At 48.9% G+C, this 24,597-nt stretch overlaps 1 protein-coding gene across 2 annotated transcripts; it reads right to left on the reverse strand.

The window, feature by feature from the left end:
• Positions 1-5,054: 5,054 nt before the first annotated feature.
• On the reverse strand, positions 5,055-24,302 carry LOC116942942 (paired mesoderm homeobox protein 2A-like). 2 transcript variants are annotated; one of them, XM_032955429.2, is made up of 3 exons: positions 22,926-24,302; positions 17,923-18,110; positions 5,055-7,046 (listed from the first exon to the last, which is right to left on the reverse strand). In XM_032955429.2, exons 1-3 carry the CDS (start codon positions 23,164-23,166, stop codon positions 6,465-6,467), a joined length of 1,011 nt encoding a protein of 336 aa, XP_032811320.1. In that variant the 5' UTR covers positions 23,167-24,302; the 3' UTR covers positions 5,055-6,464. The 2 variants fall into 2 exon arrangements, with proteins under 2 accessions (XP_032811320.1, XP_032811319.1); XM_032955428.2 differs by having other exon boundaries at positions 22,914-24,302.
• Between the last annotated feature and the right edge of the window lie 295 nt (positions 24,303-24,597).

The raw sequence follows: 24,597 nt of genomic DNA on the forward strand, positions 1-24,597 counted from the left end.
CAGGATGAACGTTGAGATTTATAAGGGGCACGGGGTGACCAATTAGGTCTGAATTGCTTTGAAATAACGTATGCAGCACTAAGGGTATGCGACGGTATTTTTTTAACGATTCAATGCTCGATTGAGCCGGAATCGACCGATTTTTAAGGATCTAAAGCTTGATCGATGCTTCATTCATGCTCGAACACATTATCTGTCATATTTAGAAAAATATTTTTTTAAATAGTTAAAAGCGTATTCTTGGGTCTTTCGGTAAAATCACGTAGATAGGTTCAAAGAAAACAAAAACAAAAAAATACCAAGTTTTAAATATTATTTTCTTTGAACCTATCTACGTGACTTTACCGAAAGACCCAAGAATATTAATTCCTGTAGTCACGAAAGATTTAAGTCAAGATTTCGTTAAAAGTGATTCCTGTGAATTCTAGATTTAAAGCTTTCGTGACTGCAAGGATCCATACTCTTTGGTTCTATTGGGTAAAGTCACGTAGGTAAAAAATAAAATAACAAAAATCACAAAAAATCACATAAAATAAAAATAACAAAAATCACAAAAAATCACAATAGTGGCTTTTGTTATTTTATTTTTTACCTACGTGTCTTTACCCAATAGAATCAAAGAGTATGATTCCTTTTGATTTAAAGCTCTCGTGACTGCAGTAATTCATATACTTAATTTTTTAAGAATATAGTATGATTCCTGTGACATTATTTCTGGATCGAAACCGACGATCTGCGGATCGCAAACGATTCCCGGTTCCAAAGAGACGATTTGTGGATCGGAAAAGTCCCACATTAGACCGCCCCTTGACGCTGATTGGCTTCTTCACATTAACATAATTTATCATTCTTTCTGTTGGGCCGACATTAGACCGCCCCCTTGACGCTGATTGGCTGCATTACATTAACATAATTTATAATTCATTCTATCGCGGAATCATTCAATCCTGTTACAGCCGCGACGGCCAAATTGCTTATCCGCGGTGTGGAATCTAACGGGAGGGTATTCAGAAATCGTCAGAATATTTATATAGTTAGACTGGAGGAGGAATCCGATGAGCTATAAAGTTCCTTTGCACACATGTCCATGTCATAGCGTTACAACAACGTTACAACAAACATTACAAAACCCCGATAGGAGTGCAAAGTATAGGAAATGTAAACAAATCACTTCAAAAATATATACATAAAAACTAAATACATAAAAAATCACAATATGTATTTGTACGGGAGGAATTCGAAGAGCTATAAAGCTCGTTTCACAGATGTCCAGTAGGAGAACGTTACAACAACAAACAGTGCAAAAACACGACAGTCGTGCAAAACATAGCGCAGTTAAAACCAATCACTTCAAAAATAAACACGAATACAAATATTATTTGTTATCATACCAGGTACCATAAGGCACACAAAGCTATTAGCCTATTTTTTTCAGAAGCGAATTGGCCGCAAGTAAATGGCTCAATGAAGTGGGGTCATCGTGTGGAAGTCCACAGCAGAAAAATAATCAAAATAATGTCGATGCATCTTTCAAAATGTGGAGGGGGGTGGGGGGAACAGATAATCCGAAGAAAACTAAATCCACACGACCACAGGGAGAGAGAGGAGAGACGAGCGAGTAGAAATCGGAATAAAAAAACGAAAAAAAATATCATATTGGAAATTTGTATTAAAAATAAGTAAAAATTGAGACTTTGTATTGTTTAAACTTCTTTCGCTCCGTACGTAGCCAACCGTGATAATCTTCTCTGCTCTCTCCTCTTCTTCGCAGAGGCATTGGACAGCTTCGACCTTCATGCCTCTCCTGGACGATGCCGACCTCAAACACAAATTAACCTTTAAAAAAAAACAGGCGTCTTTCATTCTGCTTTGTGCTTTCTCCTACAAGCTAACGACAGTACTCCACTCATCACTGTGATCCCTAGTCCTAGACCAGTTCACTGCCACAGCAGTGAAGTTGCCACGATTTCAGTATTCACGATATGACGATTATCGCGATAAGTAAGGGAGGTCACATTACACACCGATCAATAGGGATGTCACAAAACTAAACAAAACCCACCAGCGCCCACACTCCAAAAGATTATACAAGTGACACAGTGCAGTCCAATGAAAAAAAAACCACACACACACTCTCTCTCGCACATTTGTGTTAACCCTTTATTGAACATCCGACCAGCACCGATTTATGGTCACAACACAGTGCAGAGAGCCAATACTTTATACGCACTCCATGGATATATACAACAACGCGAACGGCGCGCGCGAATGTTTCCCCGCTCATCATCATATTATAACGATATTACACACAGCAGGGCTTCATTTCAGCCGGGCCCACGACCCGGGAGGGGGGGGGGGGTGAAAAAAACAAAAATCATTTCCGCGCCCGGCACACCGCGTCAAGTATACGTCTCGATCATGGCCGTGGCTACTTGCTTAGGTCACGTTGCCACCTACCGCTCCAGGATAATAACGGAGGACCCCGGAATAAATACTCCGCACGCGGCACACCACATCCAGTATGCATCTCGTTATGGTTGTGGCTATCGGGTCCCGTTGTCTAGCTCCAGTCTATCAGCGATCCGGAATATATTCGATAGAAATTGAGCCTCTACCGTATCATACTACTAGTCACCATTGCCGGTGCGGACTGTATTTATATTTTATAGAGCTATATATAAGCGAACACTAAGGTATGTTGACGACAATGTTTAACACGCTAACCCGATGGGTATATGTACAACGACGAAAACTGTTCGACTAATTGTTATTGTCATGATGTTCATCGAAAATGCTCATTTATCTTAGGAATAAACAAAAATAAATACTAAGTTGTAGGGTTATTGTCCGACAGGTGAGCCACATCAAGTGCCTGAGAAGCACAGGCAATTTTGAAACTGTTCACCAAACAAAGAAAGGAACGGGTGTCTAACGCCGGCGCGTCAGGATTTGGGATTGTGTCGCGTGCTGGGTGATGTGATGTGTGTGTGCGATTCGTGTATAGTTTCCTTTGGGTGAGGTCGCCACGTAGTTACAATGTGAATTATGAATGAAAGAAGAATAGCTTTTTCCCTCGCTGGCAATGAAAACCGGAGGCGTTATAAAGATGTTCAAACGCCAAATAGAAACTTTTACAAAGAACCAAGTACTGCATTAGCCACACACGGTACTTGTGGTGAACAAACATCAACTATTTCGTTATTTACTGCTGTACTGTACTGGATAATCATCCACCGCGAGACTGAGCTGATAAAATCAATCTTTCACACTTCACGGGCAAATTTATCCCCCAATTGGTTGGGGTTTCCACGGGGAAAAAACGGGAAATTTAGAAAAGTTAAAATTTGACAATTAACAGTCTTAAATTTTGACGTTTCGCTTGAGATGCCTACATCCAGCGTCATCAGGCGTCAACAAGGGCTACGCTTTCACGTGAGAGCGCAACGTTGTCATCGTTCCTCCGGCTTTGCTGAAAAAGCAAATAGTTTGGCGTGCAGTATTATTTATCCCACGTGCTAACCTGACTTGATTGGCTCTGTCGGGTGGTGGGTTATAGTTAAAACACAAATTCACGTTCTGCCGACACGATTTAACCAGAAAAAACCTAACTACGCATCTTAATATTGGTCATGAAAGCCTACGTGTAAAATGAGTGTGTGTGCGTGTTTGCATGTTGTGATGTGTGGCGTTTGCGGGTGTGTGTTGGCTGAGAATGTGGGTGAGACGACAGCCCCGTGGGTAACTCGACAGCCCTGTGGATGACTCGACAGCCCCGTGGATGACTCGACAGCCCCGTGGATGACTCGACAGCCCCATGAATGTCTGGACAGCCCCGTGGGTGAGTGTCATTTCGTTAGCTATTTCATGAGTTCGACTATGACATTTCCGCGAGAAACAGACCACTTGCCCATATTGGATGGACGACGAGGTACGTACATTTGTACACATACATACACACAGACACACACACACACGCGCGCCTTCCTGGGAGGCTACGTATCTGTATAAACTATTTTCAGGACCCTCTGGAAAAAGGAGTCTTGAGACTCGCCGAGGCGTTTCTGGATAAATAAATGGCATCAGCATAATCAGCATCATCATCATCACTCACTCACTATAATATTCAGTCGCCCTTGGCAGTGCGTACCTAATTACTTTGTTTTCCCGGGTCGACCAGGACGTTTAAATAATACTCAGCTTCGGGCAACCACGCGTTAGTTAACACACACACAGACACATACAAAGAAAAAGACCCCCCCCCCCCCGTATAGCCTTAACAGACTGTAGGGGCAAGTGCTGTTAGCGAGCACCTGTGAAGGCCGGAACGGTACACGAGGGGGTGGGTGGCCAGCACCACGCCCGACCGCCTTTGTCTCCCTAGTGGCAATGTTTTTATCCACCGCACCAGGTACCCATTTGAGGCTGAGTCGACCTAGGTGGCCGTGAGCGGGAATCGAACCCGGGTCACCAGGTTCATAGTGCAGCGCGCTAACCGCTACACTACCGCTCCCCACACACACACATACACACACGCGCGCACTTCAGTCCAGTTCTGTAACTACCTGCTGAGGCTCACGCAGACAAGTGACTAAGGGTGCTAAAATAATTAAAAACTTTTATGTTTCAAATCAAGTCGCAATTTTTTTTTACCCTCCTTATCCCCCCCGCCCCCACTCCCACCCCACCCGCCCACCTCCCCTCTTGACTCCGATTAGTGTGGCTCAGATGCTTGCAGTGACGGACACGTTTAATTTCCGAGTGGTTCGACATAGACGTTGTGGCCGCGGTTGCGTGACAATTGAAGTCGCGTGGCGCACGCGGGGTACGCGGGCCCCAGGGTGCGAGATTTTACACCGGGCACGGTAACGCAATTCGCCCCCAAATACGCAACAGACTCACCCAAAGCGTGGCTTTTAGAGTTGTGACTCTGTCCGTACCAACACGACTCCCGACATGAATGTGTTCATCATCCCTTGTCGTCGTCGTCGTCGTCATCATCCAGAGCACTTTTAGGATTCTGTACTTGAAAATTAATAAGAACCCGAGCCCTGATATTGATGAACACGATGGCGTTTATTGTGGGTGGCGTTCCGTTCTAATTCCGTTGCCAAGAATACTCTCTTGAATGGTACAGTCGTATATACTGCGCGTGTATAGTCTACACACCTATTGTCGATTTTCACACAGTCGATAAGTCCTGCCGGTTCTACAAGGTCACCTATATGCTGAGATATATATTGCATATACAGTGCTCGTGGGGGTGGGTGGAAGGGGAGCGGTGGCGCAATGGTTTGCGCATTGCGCTCCATGAACCCGGCCACCTGAGTTCGACTCCCGGCCACGGCTAACATCGGTGGCACTGACTAATATCCGAACCGGTCCTGGGCCTCCTCCCCCACACCCCACCCCCTTTGTCGTCATCAATCCACACAAGCCATCGTGAAGTCTGTTCACACAAACCCTTGCGACCCACACGAAGTTGGGGCGGGGTGGGGGAGAGGGGAGCTTCATCTAGCAGTGGATTTAAAACGAACTAAAATGATTATACTGTATAATTGTGCACGTGGCACGATGTACAGTATATAATACACTAAGCGCATTGCATATAGCACATACAATAGCATTTCATATATACTGCATATCATAGCGTGCTACAGCATACTCACATAATAAATACATATGGACTATAGCGTCCGATATACACTATATCACACACTATAGCACTTCTACAGGGAGGGGGGAGGCGGACAGACCTCGTGAGATTTGTCGCGAAAAGACGTTATGCGATGGCATTCTTCTGGGCAGAGTAAACGACAGTCTATGGCAGCCCTGGGTGGTTCAAGGAGTCATCGTGATCATCAAAGTCTCCATCATCATCATCATCATCGTCGTCGTCATCTTGATCATCGCATCAGAATGACGATTGTCACCCATCGTCGTCATCATCATCATCTCGGAATAATCATCTCCACTGTCATAATGATCATTGTCATCTTCATTATCCACAGACGTCATTCGCTACCGTGTGCACCATTCAGCACTCTCATCATAATCTTCAATGAAAACTACTACTATCATCATCCATCAACAATCAAAACTACTATCATCATAATCGTGATCATCTTTCAGCACGCTCATCATGTCATCTCTAATAATCAATATCATCATCATATATCAATCACCCGTACATCCATATCAATCGACCACATGAACATGTTCATTATCAATCGCCATCGTTGTTATCAATCACCCACCACATCACTACCACCACTTCTCCCTGACAATCAGTCCTCACATCCGTTCCTCATCCTCTCCATCCTCCACCACCACCACCACCGGTATCACGTCGCCCTCCCCAATCCTCTACGCTCTAAACCCCCATCTCCTGTCTCCTCCTTCTCCTCCCGTCTCCTCCTCATCTTCCTCCCTCCCTTGCGCATCCATCCTCTCCATCCACATCATCTTCAGAAGATGTGGCTCTTCACTGGCGAGGGCTTCATGCCTGCGGGCCGCTGCAGGGACGACAGGACACTAGCGAAGGGCCCCCCCAGGGCTTCGCACACGGTCACCCCGGGCACGGGGCTCGTCCAAGCCGCGGCCGCTGCCGCCGCGTGAGCTGCCGCCGCCGCCGCCGCAGATCGTGCGCCGCAGTCGGAAGCGGGACTCAGGCTCCCGCATGACCCCACGGGTCCCACGCCACCACCACCACCGCCGCCGCCTCCGCCTCCTACTCCTCCGCCAGCTCCTCCAGACGATTGCACGGTCACCCCGTGCGGGCCCGACGGGATGGAGAGACCGCCCGAGGATATCGCGTTGCCGTTCCCGACTCCGACTCCTCCGCCTTGGACCGAGCTCTGACCGCAGGGTCCGACGCCGATTCCCAAGCCCACCCCGACTCCACTGCTGGACGCGGTGCTGTCCGGTGCTGCGGACTTGACCTCCTTGGGGTCATCGTCGGCGCGCGCCTCGGCTTTCTTGGCGGCGCACGCGTTCTTGGCCGCGCGCTCCTGCTTGCGGAACTTGGCGCGCCGGTTCTGGAACCAAACCTTGGGCGCGCCGAGGGGAAGGGACACGGGGAGATCGAGAGAGAGAGGGTGGGGGGGAAGTGATGATATTGAGATGAGAGAAATCGAGATGCGGACATCGAGTCAACGTTTCGCCGATAACGGCGCTCGTATCCCCTTTTGCAGTGCCGAGACTATGATAGAAATTCCACATTCCTGTGGCGTGGGAGAGGCTACCTGGAGGACAACCACTGTTCACTTCCCCCACACAGAGTGGTGATGATGATGAGCTTAGGCCACCACCAGGCGGAATTTACTGAAGGGATGACCATTGAGGATATGGTGAGCGGTTACTGAGGACAGAGTGCACAAAGATGCATTGCACAGGTCGACGTCTGCAGCAGCGAATGTACTAAATCGTTGATGCGCTCTGTCACAGAAGCACTGCCCCCCCCTACAATCTGTGATCTTAAAAGGTTAACAACGGCCTTGGTCGACGAGTAAAAACCAGCACGTGGTCACCAGCTTAGCACAATCGTCAACAACACTGCGCGGCCTTAAAAGTAGAAGAAATAAAAGTATATACTAACAGGCGACAATTCGGGCAATGGTCCATCGTCATAGCACATGTTATTAATAGAACATAAGCGACAATGCAGCCAATTGTCCATCATAGCGCATTGCCTACGTATATATATATTTCGTTTAAGGCCACACGCAGTGTTATTCACGAATGTGTTGAGTTTGTTTGTTATTGCGCAATCACTGCCACCGCCGAATCACCAAAATACGTTGCGTATTTAGCTTCGTAACTAGCAGTGGACTCCACGTTTTGACTGCTCTAATCGACTAGCCTCGGAGGAATGACTACACGAAATCCACAGGCTGACACCAGTGCCGGATGATCCTAGTAGCAACAGGAGCTACATGTGTAGCTAGGGGCCCCGCACTTTCACACAAGCAGCTACACATGTAGCTACGGGCCCCGCACTTTGATACAAGCAACTACACATGTAGTAGCTACGGGCCCCGCACTTTCACACAAGCAGCTACATATGTAGTAGCTACTGTCCCCGCACTTTCACACAAGCAGCTACATATGTAGTAGCTACATATGTAGTAGCTGCTACATATGTAGTAGCTACTACACATGTAGTAGCTACGGTCCCCGCACTTTCAAGGGCCCCGCGCTAAATGCTTTCAAGCTATCAATTCCGGTTCAGTGAATATGCACTTGCTCTATTATTATAGTACTATACTGCCTTCAACTTTTATGAACGACTGGGTGTTTAAGGTTAGCGATTTGTCGTATTATCTGGCTGTATAGCAAATGAAAAAAATACATTAACTTTACTATGCAGGTAAAAAAAATGTGTTTTAATATTTACGTTTTTTTTAAATTCAGGGCCCCTTTATAAAGCATGCTATAGGCCCCGCACTCGCTTAATCCGGCACTGACTGTGACTTGATTATTGCTCCACGAGTTGTCGTCGACGCGCCTAAGACGACGAGTGAATAAATACAGAAATGCCTAGCTATGACTAAAAAATAGACGCTGCTGTGATCCAGCAAATTCGAGGCAAGGGTTGGTGGATTACGCAGAGCAGTGGTTCCTTAACCTTTACTGTAGCCTGCACCTCTATGGTTCTCAATCGTAAAGAAAACGTTATTTATGTAAAAAAAAAATACAAAGGTTTGCTGGAACAAAGTAGTTGTACTTCCGTGGATTATTTACTTTGTAAAAAAAAAATCTGGCCATGTTTCGTACCCTTAGAAAGGGCATCTCGCACGCCCAATGGGGATGGGCGCACACCACGTTAAGCACCACTGACGGAGAGAGATTCGTGAGGCTCCTCCCTAACCAGCTGCAGTTTTCTGGGTGGCCAGGAGATGGCAGCACGCGACGATGAATTTCTCACGGGAAAGCCGGGGCAGTTGGTGATGGTGGTGGCTACGCGCGCGACTGTCTGTAAATCCAGCACTGTGTGGGGAGCAGCAGCGAGCGTTGGTGGATCACTCACAGATCCTGCTGAAACTCCCTTCCCGTGGGTGTCGAGGAGGTGCCACCCCCTGGCTTGCCAGCAGAATGCAGTCGAGCAAAGTGTGTCTGGACTGACATCACCTGTCCCTTATTTTATGGGCTAGAGCAGTGCAACTTCATTGCTAGGCCCGCAGGCCACTGGCGGACCCCCTGGCGGCCTTTTAGTGCGGCCCCCAACAATAGACAACACGTGACAACACCTCCCCCCCCCCCATCATCATCGTGCTGCTGTCAAACCCCCAATGGTTTCAAATGGTGTGGCGGCCCTCGCACCGATGATGTCTTATCGGCGAAAGTGCCCCCCCTCTCTGAAAAGTATTGAAGAGCACTGGGATAGAGCGTTCGAAGGGGGGGGTCGGTCATTTCACCATATTTCACCACGATTTAGCTACACAGCCCTCTACATAGCCCCGCAGCAGCTTATATATAAACACCCTGCTGTGTGTATAGCGGTCACCCATGCAAGGGCTATCCAGGCTCAATTCTGCTTAGCTTCCTAATACCTCGAAATGGCGAGGTCATGCCACGTGTTCGTGGGTTCTAAACAAAAGTCGTTGTTTGCTTGATTGCAACGCGCGTGTTACCGACACCCCAAGTTATCCCCGAGTTGATCCCCTCCCCCCCCATAATATATCTCCATAATAATTGACACAATATAATAACTATGATAGTGTAATATTGTTACGCTTTGACGGTCACGACAGGGTTGACTGATGTAAAGTGATGATGTTCAGGAGAGAGGCAAGAGATCTGAAATTTGGCAAACATTCAGCGAAGTCCACACCAAAAAAAATTGATAAAACGACATTATTTTTTTCCTTCTATATTTCGACCCAAAAAATAATCATGGCATGGACGTTGTCGATTGGTTTTACTCATAGAGCACAGACAATCTAAAGTTCTACATCGCTGCTCTAAGTCTTGCGCTAAACACCGACGAACTACACGAACCCCCATCAATGGTCAGTGAACTCGAGCCATTCGCCTGCCGTGGAGTGTGACGCTAAAGCCGATATAAAGCGGCACGATGCCCGCTCAGTATTGTCTTGTAAATATTTATTTATATACTCAATCACATATTCTTGGTTCTTTCGGTTAAGTCACGTAAATAGAAAAAAAATCTTAAATAAAAGCAAAAAAACAAAACGACGTTTCGATCGCTACACAAGCGGCCTTCATCAGGTGGAGAAGACCGCTGTGTTGCGATCGAAACGTCTGGGTTTTTTGCTTCTATTTTAGATTTTTTGTTTTCTATTTACGTGACTTTACCGAAAGAACCAAGAATATGAATTCTTGCAGTCACGAAACTTTTAAGTCTAAATTCTGAATCCCTCCATGGATGAAAACTTCCCCAGCCATATCGGTGAACGGGTGGATGGGGGGGGCAGACACGTGGCGAGTTGGCATAGTAGGGGGGCACAGCTGACGCATCTGCCGGTCATCTCAGTCAGTCAACCCGTGGCACCTGGCTCTGTCCCGTGACCTCCTGCCAGCAGCGAGCCTTCGACACTTCACGTGGCCTCGGAGTGCACCTCAGCATCTGTATTTAACACTGCAGGAGGAATCCAATGAGCTATGAAGCTCTTGTTTTTCCACGCCCCTCCCCCCCATCACAGATGTCCAGTGGAGGGCGGGTCGGAGAAAGCTACATCACCACCGCTTAGTGACGAATGACGGCTGCTGTTGTTGTTCTATGTTGAAACACTTACGTTAAGAAAACACATGTTAACCCACACCCTTCTCTATACGCGCGTTTGCATACACAACAGTGTTGGGGAAGGAGGGTGGATTGGTGGCGCAGCGGTTAGCGGCAGCGTCGAACTGAACCTCATTCATGTGAACTGTGCCTGGACTCCCCCGCCCCTCCACCCACTTCACCAACCCGCACTGACCAGCGTGGTGAAGTATGGTCAAACGACTCCCCACCATTGCCGACAGGGCGTGGGGAGGCCTCCATCCAGCAGTGAGTTTACAAGGGGCTGTAAAGTATTATTGTTTTTTTGTTGTTGAATAATAATATTTATGCGGCTATTGTAAAGGTGTGTTTAACACCGATATTTAACGCCACTTTAATATAGCAACATTTACACAATTGTAATATAAATTACATTCAACGAAAAAAACGACGTTTTCTTGCGCAACGTACGGTGCGAAAGAATTTCACCATAAATATAAAGATACATAATCTCTTCTTTGGTTCTTTCGGTAAAGTCACGTAGAATGAGAATAAAATAATAAAATAAAATTATTCTCATTCTACGTGACTTTACCGAAAGAACCAAAGAAGATGAATCCTTGCAGTCACGAAAGCTTTAAATCGAAAAAATACATAATCTCGTTTGCCTATGTATAGTATATAAACAATCAAGACGGAGTGACTGACGTACAACAATGGGTTGATGCTCTACAATGGCTAGGAATCTGAGATGTTGTTCTGCAGGGTCAAGTCAGTTACGCCTTTTAAACATCTGAAAACCAATATATATCTTGTTGTTTTTTTAGAGTTTGGGCCTCCATAAATCAAGTTGATTGGTTTCACTCACAGGGGCAGCGGAGATGATTTGAAGATTGAAGATGGAAAATCAATGCGCCGTCTAACTGGTCTTTACGAGAAAATATTATGAAGCCCTCTCCACACTTTAGCGTCGGGAGCGCCATCGACTTGGGACGACGGTCCCGCGCCATCGACGGGGGAGGCAACCGCTTCGGTGTTCGCCAAACAATCCGACGACAAAGAGGCCACCAAAATAAAACAACAACCACCCCCTCCCCCCCCGTGAATCAAATATTGTAGACAAACACACACGGTGTTCAACCACTACCACCACCACTACCACCAGGAGCAGCCTGTCGGTCAACACACCTCTCGTTCTGCTTCTTCCCTCTAACCCACGGGTTTGCAACCAAAATGAAACGAAGAGTATTTTTTTTTGGGGGGGGGGGGGTGGATTCGGTAAGAAACTCAATCTTTCAAGAGCCGTAATGCACTGTGGGTGAGTACGAGACGGTGGTGGTCCTTAATAAAAAAAAACGGTCACGGAACAGAGCCGCAGGCGGATCCGGAGCCGCGGGTTGCCGACCGCTGGTCTAGCCCGAACCCTCTAACCCGCGAACCTATATCCATGTAACCCTAACCTCTAACCCTCTAACTCGAACCTCGAACCCTCTAACCCGCGAACCTATTATCCATGTAACCCGAACCTCTAACCCGAACCCTCTAACCATCTAACCCGCGAACCTATATCCCTGTAACCCTAACCTCTAACCCGAACCTCGAACCCTCTAACCCGCGAACCTATATCCATGTAACCCTAACCTCTAACCCTCTAACCCGAACCTCGAACCCTCTAACCCGCGAACCTATTATCCCTGTAACCCGAACCTCTAACCCGAACCCTCTAACCATCTAACCCGCGAACCTATATCCCTGTAACCCTAACCTCTAACCCTCTAACCCGAACCCTCTAACCCGCGAACCTATATCTATGTAACCCTAACCTCTAACCCTCTAACCCGAACCTCGAACCCTCCAAACTCTAACCCGCTAACCTATATCCCTGTAACCATAACCTCTAACCCGAACTTCGAACCCTCTAACCCGAACTCTCTAACTCGAACCTCGAACCCTCAACATCTAACCCCAACCTCTAACCCGAACGTGTCGAGACAACCTCTTCTCCCCCAGAGTTCTTGCAACGTGGCTCAATTCGGGGAAGGTAAAACAAAAAAACAACTCCGGGCGATCACACCCTCGAGTGTGCTGTTTGTTGCTGCCCGCCTGACCAGCAACAAACACAAAAAATGGACAATTATCAATCAACCGTTAACTTTCGTGGAAGAACAAGCCCCCCCAAAAAAACCATGCCAATAACAAGAATTCACACAAACGCGATTTCATGACGATTCGCGTTACTGAATACACCAAAAAGAAACCATGCGAAGCATCACCACTGCATTTTATAGACGACAATAACTGTCATGTTATATTAATTACGTATCGATATTGGTCCCCTCCCCCCCCCCCGCAATTATAATTCAATATAATTCACGGTATCGCACGCGCGTACGTCGGGGCTCGAGTGAATGCCTCTGGTCGTGTGAAGTTGCGGCAGCGTAATATTATTCACTCGGGGAGGGGGGCATCGTCGGTATGAGCCCGCCGTCTGTCGGCTTCAGCGTCACACTCTACGAGAGGCGAATTACACGGTTCAATGACGATGCGGGTACGCGTACAGTTTTATTTAAAAGCGTGATGCGCCAAACCCTAAATAAATTCTGACCTTTGGGCTGACCTTGTCCCTCGATAATGAAAAAAAATACACTCGTTTTCGGATGTTTCCAGTTATAAGCAGAACTGATTCGACGATGTACCATATTTCTGACCCTTCAAGAAGAAATCTTTAGAATTTAGATCGGTCAGCCTCCATCATTTATTCGTACATATAATTTCGGACTTCTAACCCTTCTAGAACGTCATTATAATTTAGATGGACGAGTCTCTATCACCTCTGTCTTTTTGGGATAAGCGTGCACGACATGGGGTTTATATCTGTGTCCGGCACATGTGTGACATATTTTACGCGTGTATTTATTAAGTGTATCATCATTAGCCATGATGAATCCACTGCTGGATGAAGGCCTTACTAACGCCGTCGCCGCTATCTCTCGCGACGATCCTTCCGTGGAATAAATTCACCGAGCGACTGAAAAGAAGCTGATTTCACCGCTCCATCTCTCCTGCAGACGAGCTCCCCGGACGAATTCATTTCTTGGCTTCCCACTCCGTTATCATTCTCGACGATCGACCATCCTATCTGTAAACAACGTGTCCTGGCCCAAGCCCGCTACGTCGTCTTAACAGTTCAGAAATATATATCTCTATAACTATATTGGAACCGTACCACCCATATACCTATGTGAGAGAGCATTGTCATCCAGAACGGACCGTACAACGGGTAACGACGCAATGCCCGATCCACAAATACGAAGGAGACATCACAGCGATTCACTGCTCCGCGACTGCTCCTGGACACGGTTATCTGGGCTTTGGCCACCTGAATGCGAAACTTTTGTTTTTGTTGTCACGCTGCATCTACATCAGCCCACACGAAAAGGAGACGATCAACTATATACACGTACGTTTATCAATACTCGCCTTATCGTAACTGATCAATTTACAGGTTATAGGGATTATCGCAGTGGTCTATACCAGAGGTCGGCAATCAATGCAACATGACGAGGCTTTCGTGTCGAATTCGGAAAAAAAAACCTCAATATCTCAAGAGCCATATTTTTGGTTCTTTCGGTAAAATCACGTAGATAGAAAAATAAAAAAAACCCCACTAATGTAGACTGGAGCCTGGTTCTTAATCAGAGTGAGTGTACTGGCAGTCTATAATGTCGACTGTAGCTTGGTGTTGAAGCAAGACTGTAGCTTGGTGTTTAATCACAAGAGCCACAATGCACTGCGTGGTGAATTCGAGACGCCGGGGGTACTTCATAAAGAACGGTCACGAAGCAGTCACACAGAGAGCCGCAGGTTCGCCGAGCCCGCGATCTATCGGAAGGAAATACCTCCTCTTCCTCCCCACCTCCCTGCTGTGCTGTGATCTCAGCCTGAAACAAGCCAACGAGCAGAGCCGTCTGCAATTGTCAAGTGACATAGTGGACCCTTCGACAGACGCGATCGGGCATGCTTGCCTGCGTGTGCGCGCGTGTGTGTATATTTGTGTGTGCATATATATGTCTGTGTGTTTTACGTTGTGTGTAACCCTGTGCATGTGTGTATATATTTTTTTGGTGGGGTAGCGGTAATGTAGCGGTTTGCGCGCTGCGCGATGAACCCGGCGACCCGGGTTCGATTCCCGCTCAGGGCCAACACCGGTGACGATTTTCTGAACCGGTCTCGAGCCCCCCCCCCCCCCCCCCCCCAGGTCGACTCAGCCTCACATGAGTACCTGGTGCGGTGTGTAGTAAACATCGCCACTGGGGAGACAACGGCGGCCGGGCCTGGTGTTGGCCACCCTCCCCCTCGTTTACCGTTCCGGCCTTCATAGGTGCTCGCTAACAGCACTTGACCCAACGGCCTCTGCAGGCTACCTGCGGGATCTCTGTCTTTGTGGAGCAGTAGTATAGCGGTAGGCGCGCTGCGCTACGAACCCGGCGACCCGAGCTGGACTCCAGCTCACGGCCAACACCCAGTGACGATTATCTGAACTGGTCCTGGGGCTCCCCTCGCTACTGGGGAGACAAAGGCAGTCGGGCGTGGCGTTGGACACCCACCCCCTCGTAAACCGTGCCGGCCTTTATAGATTCTCGCCAACAGCACTTGCCCCAAAAGTATGTTAAGGCTATACGGGGGGGGATCTTTGTCTCTTGTATGCATGCGCTCCAATATTGACGGCGTCCATCATAATAATTCACTTAATTAATAAAACATAGCAATGCCCTTTATTCACTCAATTGAATAGCAATACCCTTCACTTAGCCAATTAAAATTGATATCCATCGTAAATATGGTGCGGGCCACGCACAGATCAACTCAGCCTGAAGACGAGTATCACTTCGCGCAGCGGCACAAGTAAACCCCATGCAGAGCGCTCAGGATCGTGATGTTTATTGTTGTTTGTATGTTTAAAAATCCACATTTATTACACATTTACCGAAAGTTCACACTGACGACGAACATCCATACTGCCCATACAGACGCCACACACACACACACAGCCCTAAGCGTTTGGCTACAACAGCCGATTTTTTTTTATTGTGGAGCGCGCGTGGCAGTTGTTGTCAACGTGGCCGTCGTGTGTCCACTATTGCGTTTTGCGATTGGCCCACGTTTTTTGGTTTTTATACCAGGGAATACTGCCAATAGCATCTCGGAAACTAGGAGCATTCGTTAAACAAACCTTGGGTCTGCTGATGAGACCCAGAACGTTGAAACCGGTCCAGAGTTTGCTTGCCTGTTTATAAAACAAACAAAAAGACGCTACTTGACATTACTGGTATGGAAAGCCATACCAGTAATATAGATAGACTCGTAGGTGCTATATATTCTTACCTATGGTGTGAGACGCAGGCTGGAGTTCTGCTCATGTTTGCACAGTAAGTGTGTAAAGCGAAGCCCCTGTGTTAATCCACGGCTGGATCAGATAATCACTCGCGATAGATGTTCGATCCGTGGCCAGGAATCGCACTTATGCAGCCGAGTTCATAACCTAGTTGGCTAATCACTGCGCCACCACTCTCCCGTCTTGGTATTTCAGCAAAAGTCAAACGCCTTTCGGAGAAAGACATTTTGTACAACCGTTGCTGTTACTGGCTCTGAATGGGATCAACGGTTAACTTTTTGCCGATAAACGTCTGGCAACCCTTAAGAAATTGTTTATTTCTGGCCGCACCCTGCCGATGAGGCTCGAAAAAGTCAAAACCGCTCGAGGCTTTGTGCACTTAAATGCACGTCAATGCTGCTGTAAAACATTGCTTCCGATGGACCATAGGCAAACGGACCGAGAAGTGTCCCATCAGCCTTCACACTTACACAAAGACAAATATCCCCCGTGTAGCCTTAACAGACTGTTGGGGCAAGTGCTGTTAGCGAGCACCTATGAAAGTCGGCACGGCACACGAGGGGGTGGGTGGCCATCACCACGCCCGACCGCCTTTGTCTCCCGAGTTGCGATGTTTACTACACACCGCACCAGGTACTCATTTGAGGCTGCGTCGACCTGTGGGCGCCACTGTGGCGAGATAGTAACTGCGTCGCCTGGTACACAGGAGGTCGTGAGTTCGATCCCGACCCTGACGCCTGCTGTATATTTGGAGTTTGCGTGTCTTTTCTCTCTCTCCGTGGTCGCGTGGATTTTTCTCCGGGTCCTCCGGTTCCCCCCCCCCAACATTTAGAATCAACATCACGCGTTTAGAGTATTGGATGCAATAGATTTCCACACGATAAGCCACTAAGTTGAGCTATCATTTGTGGACAGGTCGCATGTAAAAAAGAGAGCTATGCAGCTCAGTGGGCCTTACCTGGTAAAACAAAAAATAGTTTATTATTTTATACAAAGACAAAAAAGTCCCCCGTATAGCCTTCACAAATTGTTGGGGCAAGTGCTGTTAGCGAGTAGCACATATGAAGGACGGAACTGCACACGAGGGGAAGGGTGGTAGCACTACGCCCGACCGCCTTTGTCTTCCCAGTGGCGATATTTACACACCGCACCAGGTACTTCTGTAGGCTGATTCGACCTAGGGGAGGCCCAGGACCAGATGAGATAATTGCCACTGGTGTTGGCCGTGAGCGGGAATCGAACTTTGGTCCCCGGATTCGTAGTACAAGACTCTAACCGTTACACTACAACAACAACAAGCGCCATTCGCCAACTAAGTGGCGGTGACGTCACCACGACGCTTGTGCCAGGCTAGGTGCACGTTGAGGCCACGTGAAGTGTCGTTGCGCCCGCCGGCAGGAGGTCACGGGGCAGACCCAGTAGGCGCCATGGGGCGGTTCGTGGGTGTGGTGTGTGAACCTCCCCGCGTTGTCTTTTCTTATTAAGAGTGAGTCGGTGCTGACCCACGGTGGAGTCAGTTGAGTGTCCTTCGCGGTGGTCGGGGTGTGTTTGGGGTGCGTGTGGGGTGCGTGTGGGGTGCGTGTGGAATGCGTGTCGGGTGCGTGTGGGGTGCGTGTGGGGTGCGTGTGGGGTGTGTGTGGGGTGCGTGTCGGGGTGCGTGTGGGGTGCGTGTGGGGTGTGTGTGGGGTGTGTGTGGAATGCGTGTCGGTTGCGTGTGGGGTGGGTGTGGGGTGGGTGTGGGGTGCGCGTGGGGTGCGTGTGGGGTGGGTGTGGGGTGCTCCGTGGGAGCCGCCGTGGCGCCTCTCACCTGGACGCGCGCCTCGGTGAGGTCTATGCGCAGCGCGAGCTCCTCGCGAGTGTAGATGTCGGGGTAGTGCGTTTCGGCGAACACGCGCTCCAGCTCCTTGAGCTGCGCGCTGCTGAACGTGGTGCGAATGCGCCTCTGCTTGCGCTTCTCGGCCAGGGAGCCGCACTCCGAGAAGAGCTTGTAGGGAACTGTGGGCACCACGCCGCCAGGTAGGGGCGGGAGTGGGGGGGGGGGGAGACGACACGAGGAGGGGTGGGGGAGACGTGCGGGGAGACACGAAGGGGAGACACGGGGAGAGAGACAGGAGGAGGGACGGATGAGACGCCGGCGGATTTGTGGGAGACACGCGGAGACGCGACAGTTGACAGCGGGGAACAAAATGGGGAAAAGCCGAGGAGACAGCGAGAGAGGGAGGGAAGAGACGGGTAGACAATGGGAGACGGGGCGAGACGGACGGGTAACGGGAAGACGGGAGACAGGGGCGAGACACGGGAGCGGATGATTAATGTAATTGACACTTGTTTGTACAGTACAAGAATCGCACAGCGCGCGGTCCATTCGTACGCAACGTGCAAAGAACATCTGCAGTCTATAGCCGTCTTGTAAATATATCGTTCGGGGGATGGCGTCGTTTGCGAGCATTTATTAAGGCCGGGGGAGGGGGGGGGGGTGGTGGTGGTGGTGGCTGCACACGAGGGGGCCGTGGAGGGAGCAACCTTGCCCGGCCGAATGCGCAGTGCCGCGAGCACAGTCGGCATACACCGAATCCGCACGTAGGGCCGAGTCGATGTAGGCGCGAGAACCAGGACCGCTGTCAGATGTCCTTCGATATCCATGTTAGCCGTGGACGGGGATCGAACCCAGGCCGGTGCCTTAACCAATGCGTCACAGTCACGCGCGCACACACACACATCGTCTCTCATACACACACACCATCTCATACACACATACACGCACCGTCGATTAGCTGGGTTCGCTACGTACGGTGCGAAGTTGAACATACATGCATACACACACAAACCATCTCTCTCATATGTACACATACATATACACATTTTTACACTATCTTTCCGGTATACACACTCACGCTCTCCCACATACACCATAATATAATTATAGACTGTACGTATGTCGGGTGAATGTATATTATATCCATATACTGCGTATTTAAACCCCTTGGTGTAATATATACGGTGTGTGCGTGTGTTTACTGATTGTGAGCGCACGCGCTGTTAGCAAGCCCCTATTAAGGCCGGCCACACTTCAATGAAACAAGTCTGTATTTCTATGGCACTATTTCGTACAAAGGATGCCAATCAAAGTGCTCTACAGATATATAAAGAAACATGGTTAAAAGACTAAATTACAAGAAGAATAAAAGCAATTTCCATACAAAACTAAATCGCATTATAATAAATTTTTGTTGAAGGGATATTAAAAAAATAAAACTATAAAATAATCTTAAGTAAAAGCAAGTTTAAAAAGGAGAGTTCTTAGATTTAACTTAAAATTGCTTACATAACGTACAATATATATTCGTTGTTGGTCAAATATCCCGATGTAGCAGCACTCTCCTCCTCCTTAAGAGGAGTGTCACGACTCAGCCGTGGCTTTATTGATGGGTAAAATAAATATTATTTAGGCCGAGTTGACCTACAGAATGCGCAGGACTGTTGTAGGGTGCACCAGTTGTAAGAAGTACTGAATGTACTTGCAGCCAGGACGTCCTTTGGACGTCACCGTCCGTCACTCCCTCCCAGCGAGCAAAACTTTTATTTAAAAAAATTATGATATTAGAGTACAATTTGTAACGTGGGCCCGAAGGCAGGTGGTTGGGATTGTTGTAGCGTAGTGCGTGAACCGTTATGATACCAGCACATTGGAACAAAGAAACCACAAAGATCCCCCGTGTAGCCTAAGCAGATTGTTGGGGCAAGTGTTGTTAGCGAGCAGCTATGAAGGCCGGAACGGCACACGAGGGGGTGGGTGGCCAACACCACGGCCGGCCGCCTTTGTCTCCCCAGTGACGATGTTTACACATCGCACCAGGTACTCATTTGAGACTGAGTCGACCTAGGGGAGGCCCAGTACCGGTTCAAATAAATCGTCATTGGGTGTTGGCTGTGAGCGAGAATCGAACTCGGGTCGCCGGGTTCAGTGGCTCAGCGTAGTGCTAACCGCGACACCACCGCTCGCCCACCACATCGCAACACACAAACTCACACACGCGCATGTGTACGTGCCGCATATATCGGCGGCAATTGAGAGCACAAAACACTGTATATACATACGCGCGCGCGCATATATTTACATATGCGTGTGTGTTGTTGTTGCGCTGGTAGCCAATGTAAAATATTGTTCGCGAATGCCGCTTAAAGGAGAAACAGTAATGTTTGATCAAATATGCGGCTGGTTTCATGCAATGCCCCTTTCCGTCATCGCGAAAATCTGTCGCGAGTGAAGTAGGGCCATTACCCGAAACGTCTGTTATTATTATTTTAATTTTACTTGCCTCCTTTTAAAGCCGCAAGTGTTTTGTTATCGACGAACGCGTCGAGTGTTGATTGGTGCCTGCGTGCGCCCGTGCCAAAGCATCAGGAGCGGCGGCAGCAGCAGCGGAAACATCGCCACATAATTTGTATTACGCTGAATAAAAACATCGATTTTACCAGTTGAATAGCGTTTGGTAAAATAAGTAAAAATATCTGACGTTAACGTCCTATTCAAAACCGAACTCTTTTCATCGTAATTCAAACTTGGCGAAGAACGATTAACAACGACAAAGATCCCCCGTGTAGCCTGTGAAAGACTGTTGGGGCAAGTGCTGTCAGCGAGCAGCACACCTATGAAGGCCGAAACGGCGCACGAGGGGGTGGGTGGTTAGCAACCACGCCCGGCCGCATTTGTCTCCCCAGTGGCGATGTTTACTACACACCGCACCGGGTACTCATTTGAAGCTGAGTCGATCTAGGGGAAGCCCAGGACCGGTTCAGATAATAGTCACTGGGTGTTGGCCGTGAGCGGGAATCGAACTCGGGTCGCCGGGTTTCGTAGCCCAGCGCGCTAACCGCTACACTGCCGCTCCCCACAACGATTATCACACACACACACACCCATTAGTTTTTACATTTTATTTCTTTACTCCCGATGCTATAATTGGGGGGCGGGAAACCATATTCGAAGTTATTCAAAAACGAATCATGCCAAAACGTGATGGTAAATATAAGCACGCTGTAACAATTATCTTTGGTCGATGTCTCAAATGGACAGTCTTTCCCCTAAACAGTCTGTGCTCACAAAACTCCAAACTCCCAAATCACCCCGCAAAAAGACCCGTCTCCAATCATCGGCATGTCCAACCCCCGGGACAATCCTGCGATATTATTGTAATCACAATAATAATCGTAATAAGAAGATAAAGAATGATGATGATGATGATAAAAGTGGTGACGAATAAAATGTTGATTCTTTCTGTGCAGGGTGAGCAATTGTACAATGCCTCACGCGCATTGCCGGATCAACAGAGAGAGAATTACTACTTAGCAGTTGCGCGCGTCCGATTTATCCACCTAGGAGCGAGCTTGCAAGCCAGTAATTTTTTTATTTTTTATATATAATCGGATGATATTCTTATGCAATTTAGGTACAAATTACATCAAATGAAGGAAACGTGTCGCAGGAACGCCGCTTATATATAGTGTTCAACAACAAATTATTCAATTTCTTCCCTTAATGTGTTAACGGCGAAGCATAAATCGCATTAGTCACCTGGCATTTGCCAATAATTGCGTTTTCGACTTCAGATACAATAACATAACCGAGTTACTTGGGGATTATTTGAGCTTCGCGTGGTTGTATTTTCTGACGCGTTGACTTGCATTTGCGACGATTTGAGCGAGCGCCTCCAAATTTAAGGCGAAGTCGAGAGGACATTCCGGGGGATATAATCGCGACGTTGCTGCCGAACTCGCGTGTCTCGCCCGAGCGCCGTGTCTGGCCCCTGTGTCTCCCCGTGTCTCTCCCCACCGTGCGCCGTGTCTGGCCCCCTGTGTCTCCCCATGTCTCTCCCCACCGTGCGCCGTGTCTGGCCCCCCGTGTCTCCCCGTGTCTGGCCCCCCGTGTCTCCCCGTGTCTCACGTCTGCCCGCCCGCCCGTCTGTCTGTCCGTGTGAATGCGCGCTCGCCGGTGTGGCAGCGGTCAAGACAGATGTTGAACGCTTAGTCAACGGATCGACTTATTTCGCACCCAAAGGGACAAGTTTTACGACGTTCAGAGCGACGACTACGGATACTGCTGCTGCCGAGACTGCCGCTGCCGTCATCGGACTTAACGGATTGACAGCCACGTACGGCGACTTTTTATTTAAACGCAGGAGTAGCCGTTATGAATATCGCTCGTATACGACGACTATAACGATGATGGTGATGCAACAACGTTATATGAATATTTACTCATAGTTGTACCGCCGTATGGATATTGAAGATGTCAACGTTTTAAGCAACAGACCTTATTCAGGAAGTCAACGTAAGATTTTTTTTTAAGAGGCAGGCATGCAACCGTGTGCGGATGTAGGAAAACACTAACGGACGACGGGACTCAGGCGGCGCAAAAAGGTAGGATTCCAGCACGCAGACATTATAATCAACACCATCACCAACATCATCACCGTCATCATGATCAATACCATCACCATGATCAACACCATTATCATCATCATCATCAACAATATCATCAACACCATCAACACCATCAGCAACAACATGATCAACACCATTATCATCATCATCATCATCAAAAATATCATCATCAACACCACCATCATCATCATCATCAAGACATTTGTGTGCGCGCGCGCGTGTGAGTGAGTGAGCGCACACACAGAGACGCACACGTGTCGATGTGCTTTACACATTAACATCATCAACATCGCATCGGGGGTGCGCGCGTGCGCGTGTGTGTGTGCACGTGCGGTGGTGCAATGCAAATCGTACCGGTATACATACCCGCCGTGTACGGTCCCCCCTGGTGGTCGCGGAGACCGGCCAGGCTGCAGCTGTTGGGGCCGAGGCTGGGGCACACGGAGGCGGCGGCGGCCGCGGCGGCTGCGGCCCCGAAGCTGGCCCGGATGGGCGCGTACTGACTGCACGAGCCGTAGTCTGCGTACGTGAGTCCAGAGGCGTCCACGCCGCCCATGCACGAGTCGTAGGCCGACGAGTTTAGGTAGGAGAACTCCATTTTGTACATGAGATAGCCCGGGCAAGTGTTGCGAGTGGTGTCTCCCTGCGTGTCGTTGTCTGTGCGTGTCGCGAGCGAGAGAGGAGGGGAGTCAAATGTGCGGAGCGCGCGCGGCAAGAGGAGGTGTCGGTCGAGGTGCAGCGGCGCTACTGCTGCTACGTTTGATGCTGCGATGTTCTATAAGCCAGATCGGGTATCTATATATCAGATGCGTGTGTGTGTAGAGAGGAGAAATAAAGACGACGATGAAAGTATCGATGCAAGTCGGAGGTTATAACAATGATGATGATAACAATAATGATACTCGGCGAGATAAAGAAACTCCAGACCCTAATGCAAAAAGCCTTGGCCGCACGCACTCTGTGAACGCGCAGAAATTGCAGTCTCACTCACTCACTCACGTGCGTGCGTTCGCGAGATCGCGTGTGCTATGCGCATCAAACCCCGCTCGAGTATATATATGTGTGTGTGTATAGGCGTGCGTGCGGGTGATGGCGACGTTGGCATTGGCAGTTAATGGCAGTGGTGGCGATGATGATGATTATGGTGATGGCAGTAGTTGGTGGTGATGATGGTGATGATGTTAGTGATGGCTATGTCTTGAGTGCTTGCTGCTGCTGCTGGCTTTGCTGGCTTTGCTGGCTGTCTGGTCCTGCTGCTGCTGCTGCTATGGGCCCCCCCCCCTTCCGATGTGAGTCGGTCGACTGCACGACGAGCAGTGTGCCGCTGCGCCCGCCCTGGCCGCGTCTTATCCCTGGCGATGAGACGCGCCGCTGTTTTGCCCCACGGGTGTTGTCTGCGCGCGCCTCCGCGGGGCAAGGGGAGGAAGGGGAAGAGAGAGAGAGAGAGGGGAAAAAAGGGGGCTCGAGACAAAAGGCAGAGGAGGGTGGCGGTCGCCCCTGCTAATCATTTTACATAAGAATAAGTCATCAGTCTATTGGCCTGACCCTGGGGATGGGTCCGGCTCCGTTGCTCCTTCGCCGCTGCAGCTCCCCCCCTCCCACCCCCCATGCATCATTAATTATGGCGAGGCGCTCGAGGCGGCGTGGGCAACTGGAGTCGCCGCTCTCTTTGCCCGGGCTCCTCCGCTGCGCGTCGTGCTCGCCGCCACGTTATGCGAGCGCAGCGCACGAGGAGGAGAGGCGAGGAGGTGGTGGTGGTCACGAGAGTATGGTGGTATTGTCTAGCGTAGCAACAGCACGTGGTGTTGCGTTCGTGAAGATTAAAGTGACATCATCGGCATCAGCAGAAACATCATTGTTGTCGAAGTTGTAGTTTTCGACTTGTAGATGTCATCGTCACCGCCGCCATCGTCATAACGATTTCACGATCATCATCATCATCATCCGAGTGGTGTCGTCATTTTAGTGTCGCCACCTGAGCGATATCATCAGCATCGCCATTGAGTGGTGTCATCGTCACATCATAACCATCATCATC

The sequence above is a fragment of the Petromyzon marinus genome, chromosome 16, assembly GCF_048934315.1.
Source record: "Petromyzon marinus isolate PM22_M1 ecotype Great Lakes invasive population chromosome 16, UKy_Petmar_22M1.pri1.0, whole genome shotgun sequence".
In the NCBI taxonomy this organism is placed as follows: Eukaryota; Metazoa; Chordata; class Hyperoartia; order Petromyzontiformes; family Petromyzontidae; genus Petromyzon; species Petromyzon marinus.

Coding starts and splice junctions, on each gene's coding strand:
- LOC116942942 (XM_032955428.2), bottom strand. CDS start 23,166: ATGTACAAAATGGAGTTCTCCTACCTAAACTCGTCGGCCTACGACTCG. Junction 18,111..22,913: donor CACGGCGGGTATGTATACCG/GTACGATTTGCA, acceptor TGGTGCCCACAG/TTCCCTACAAGCTCTTCTCG. Junction 7,047..17,922: donor TCACCGAGGCGCGCGTCCAG/GTGAGAGGCGCC, acceptor GGCGCGCCCAAG/GTTTGGTTCCAGAACCGGCG.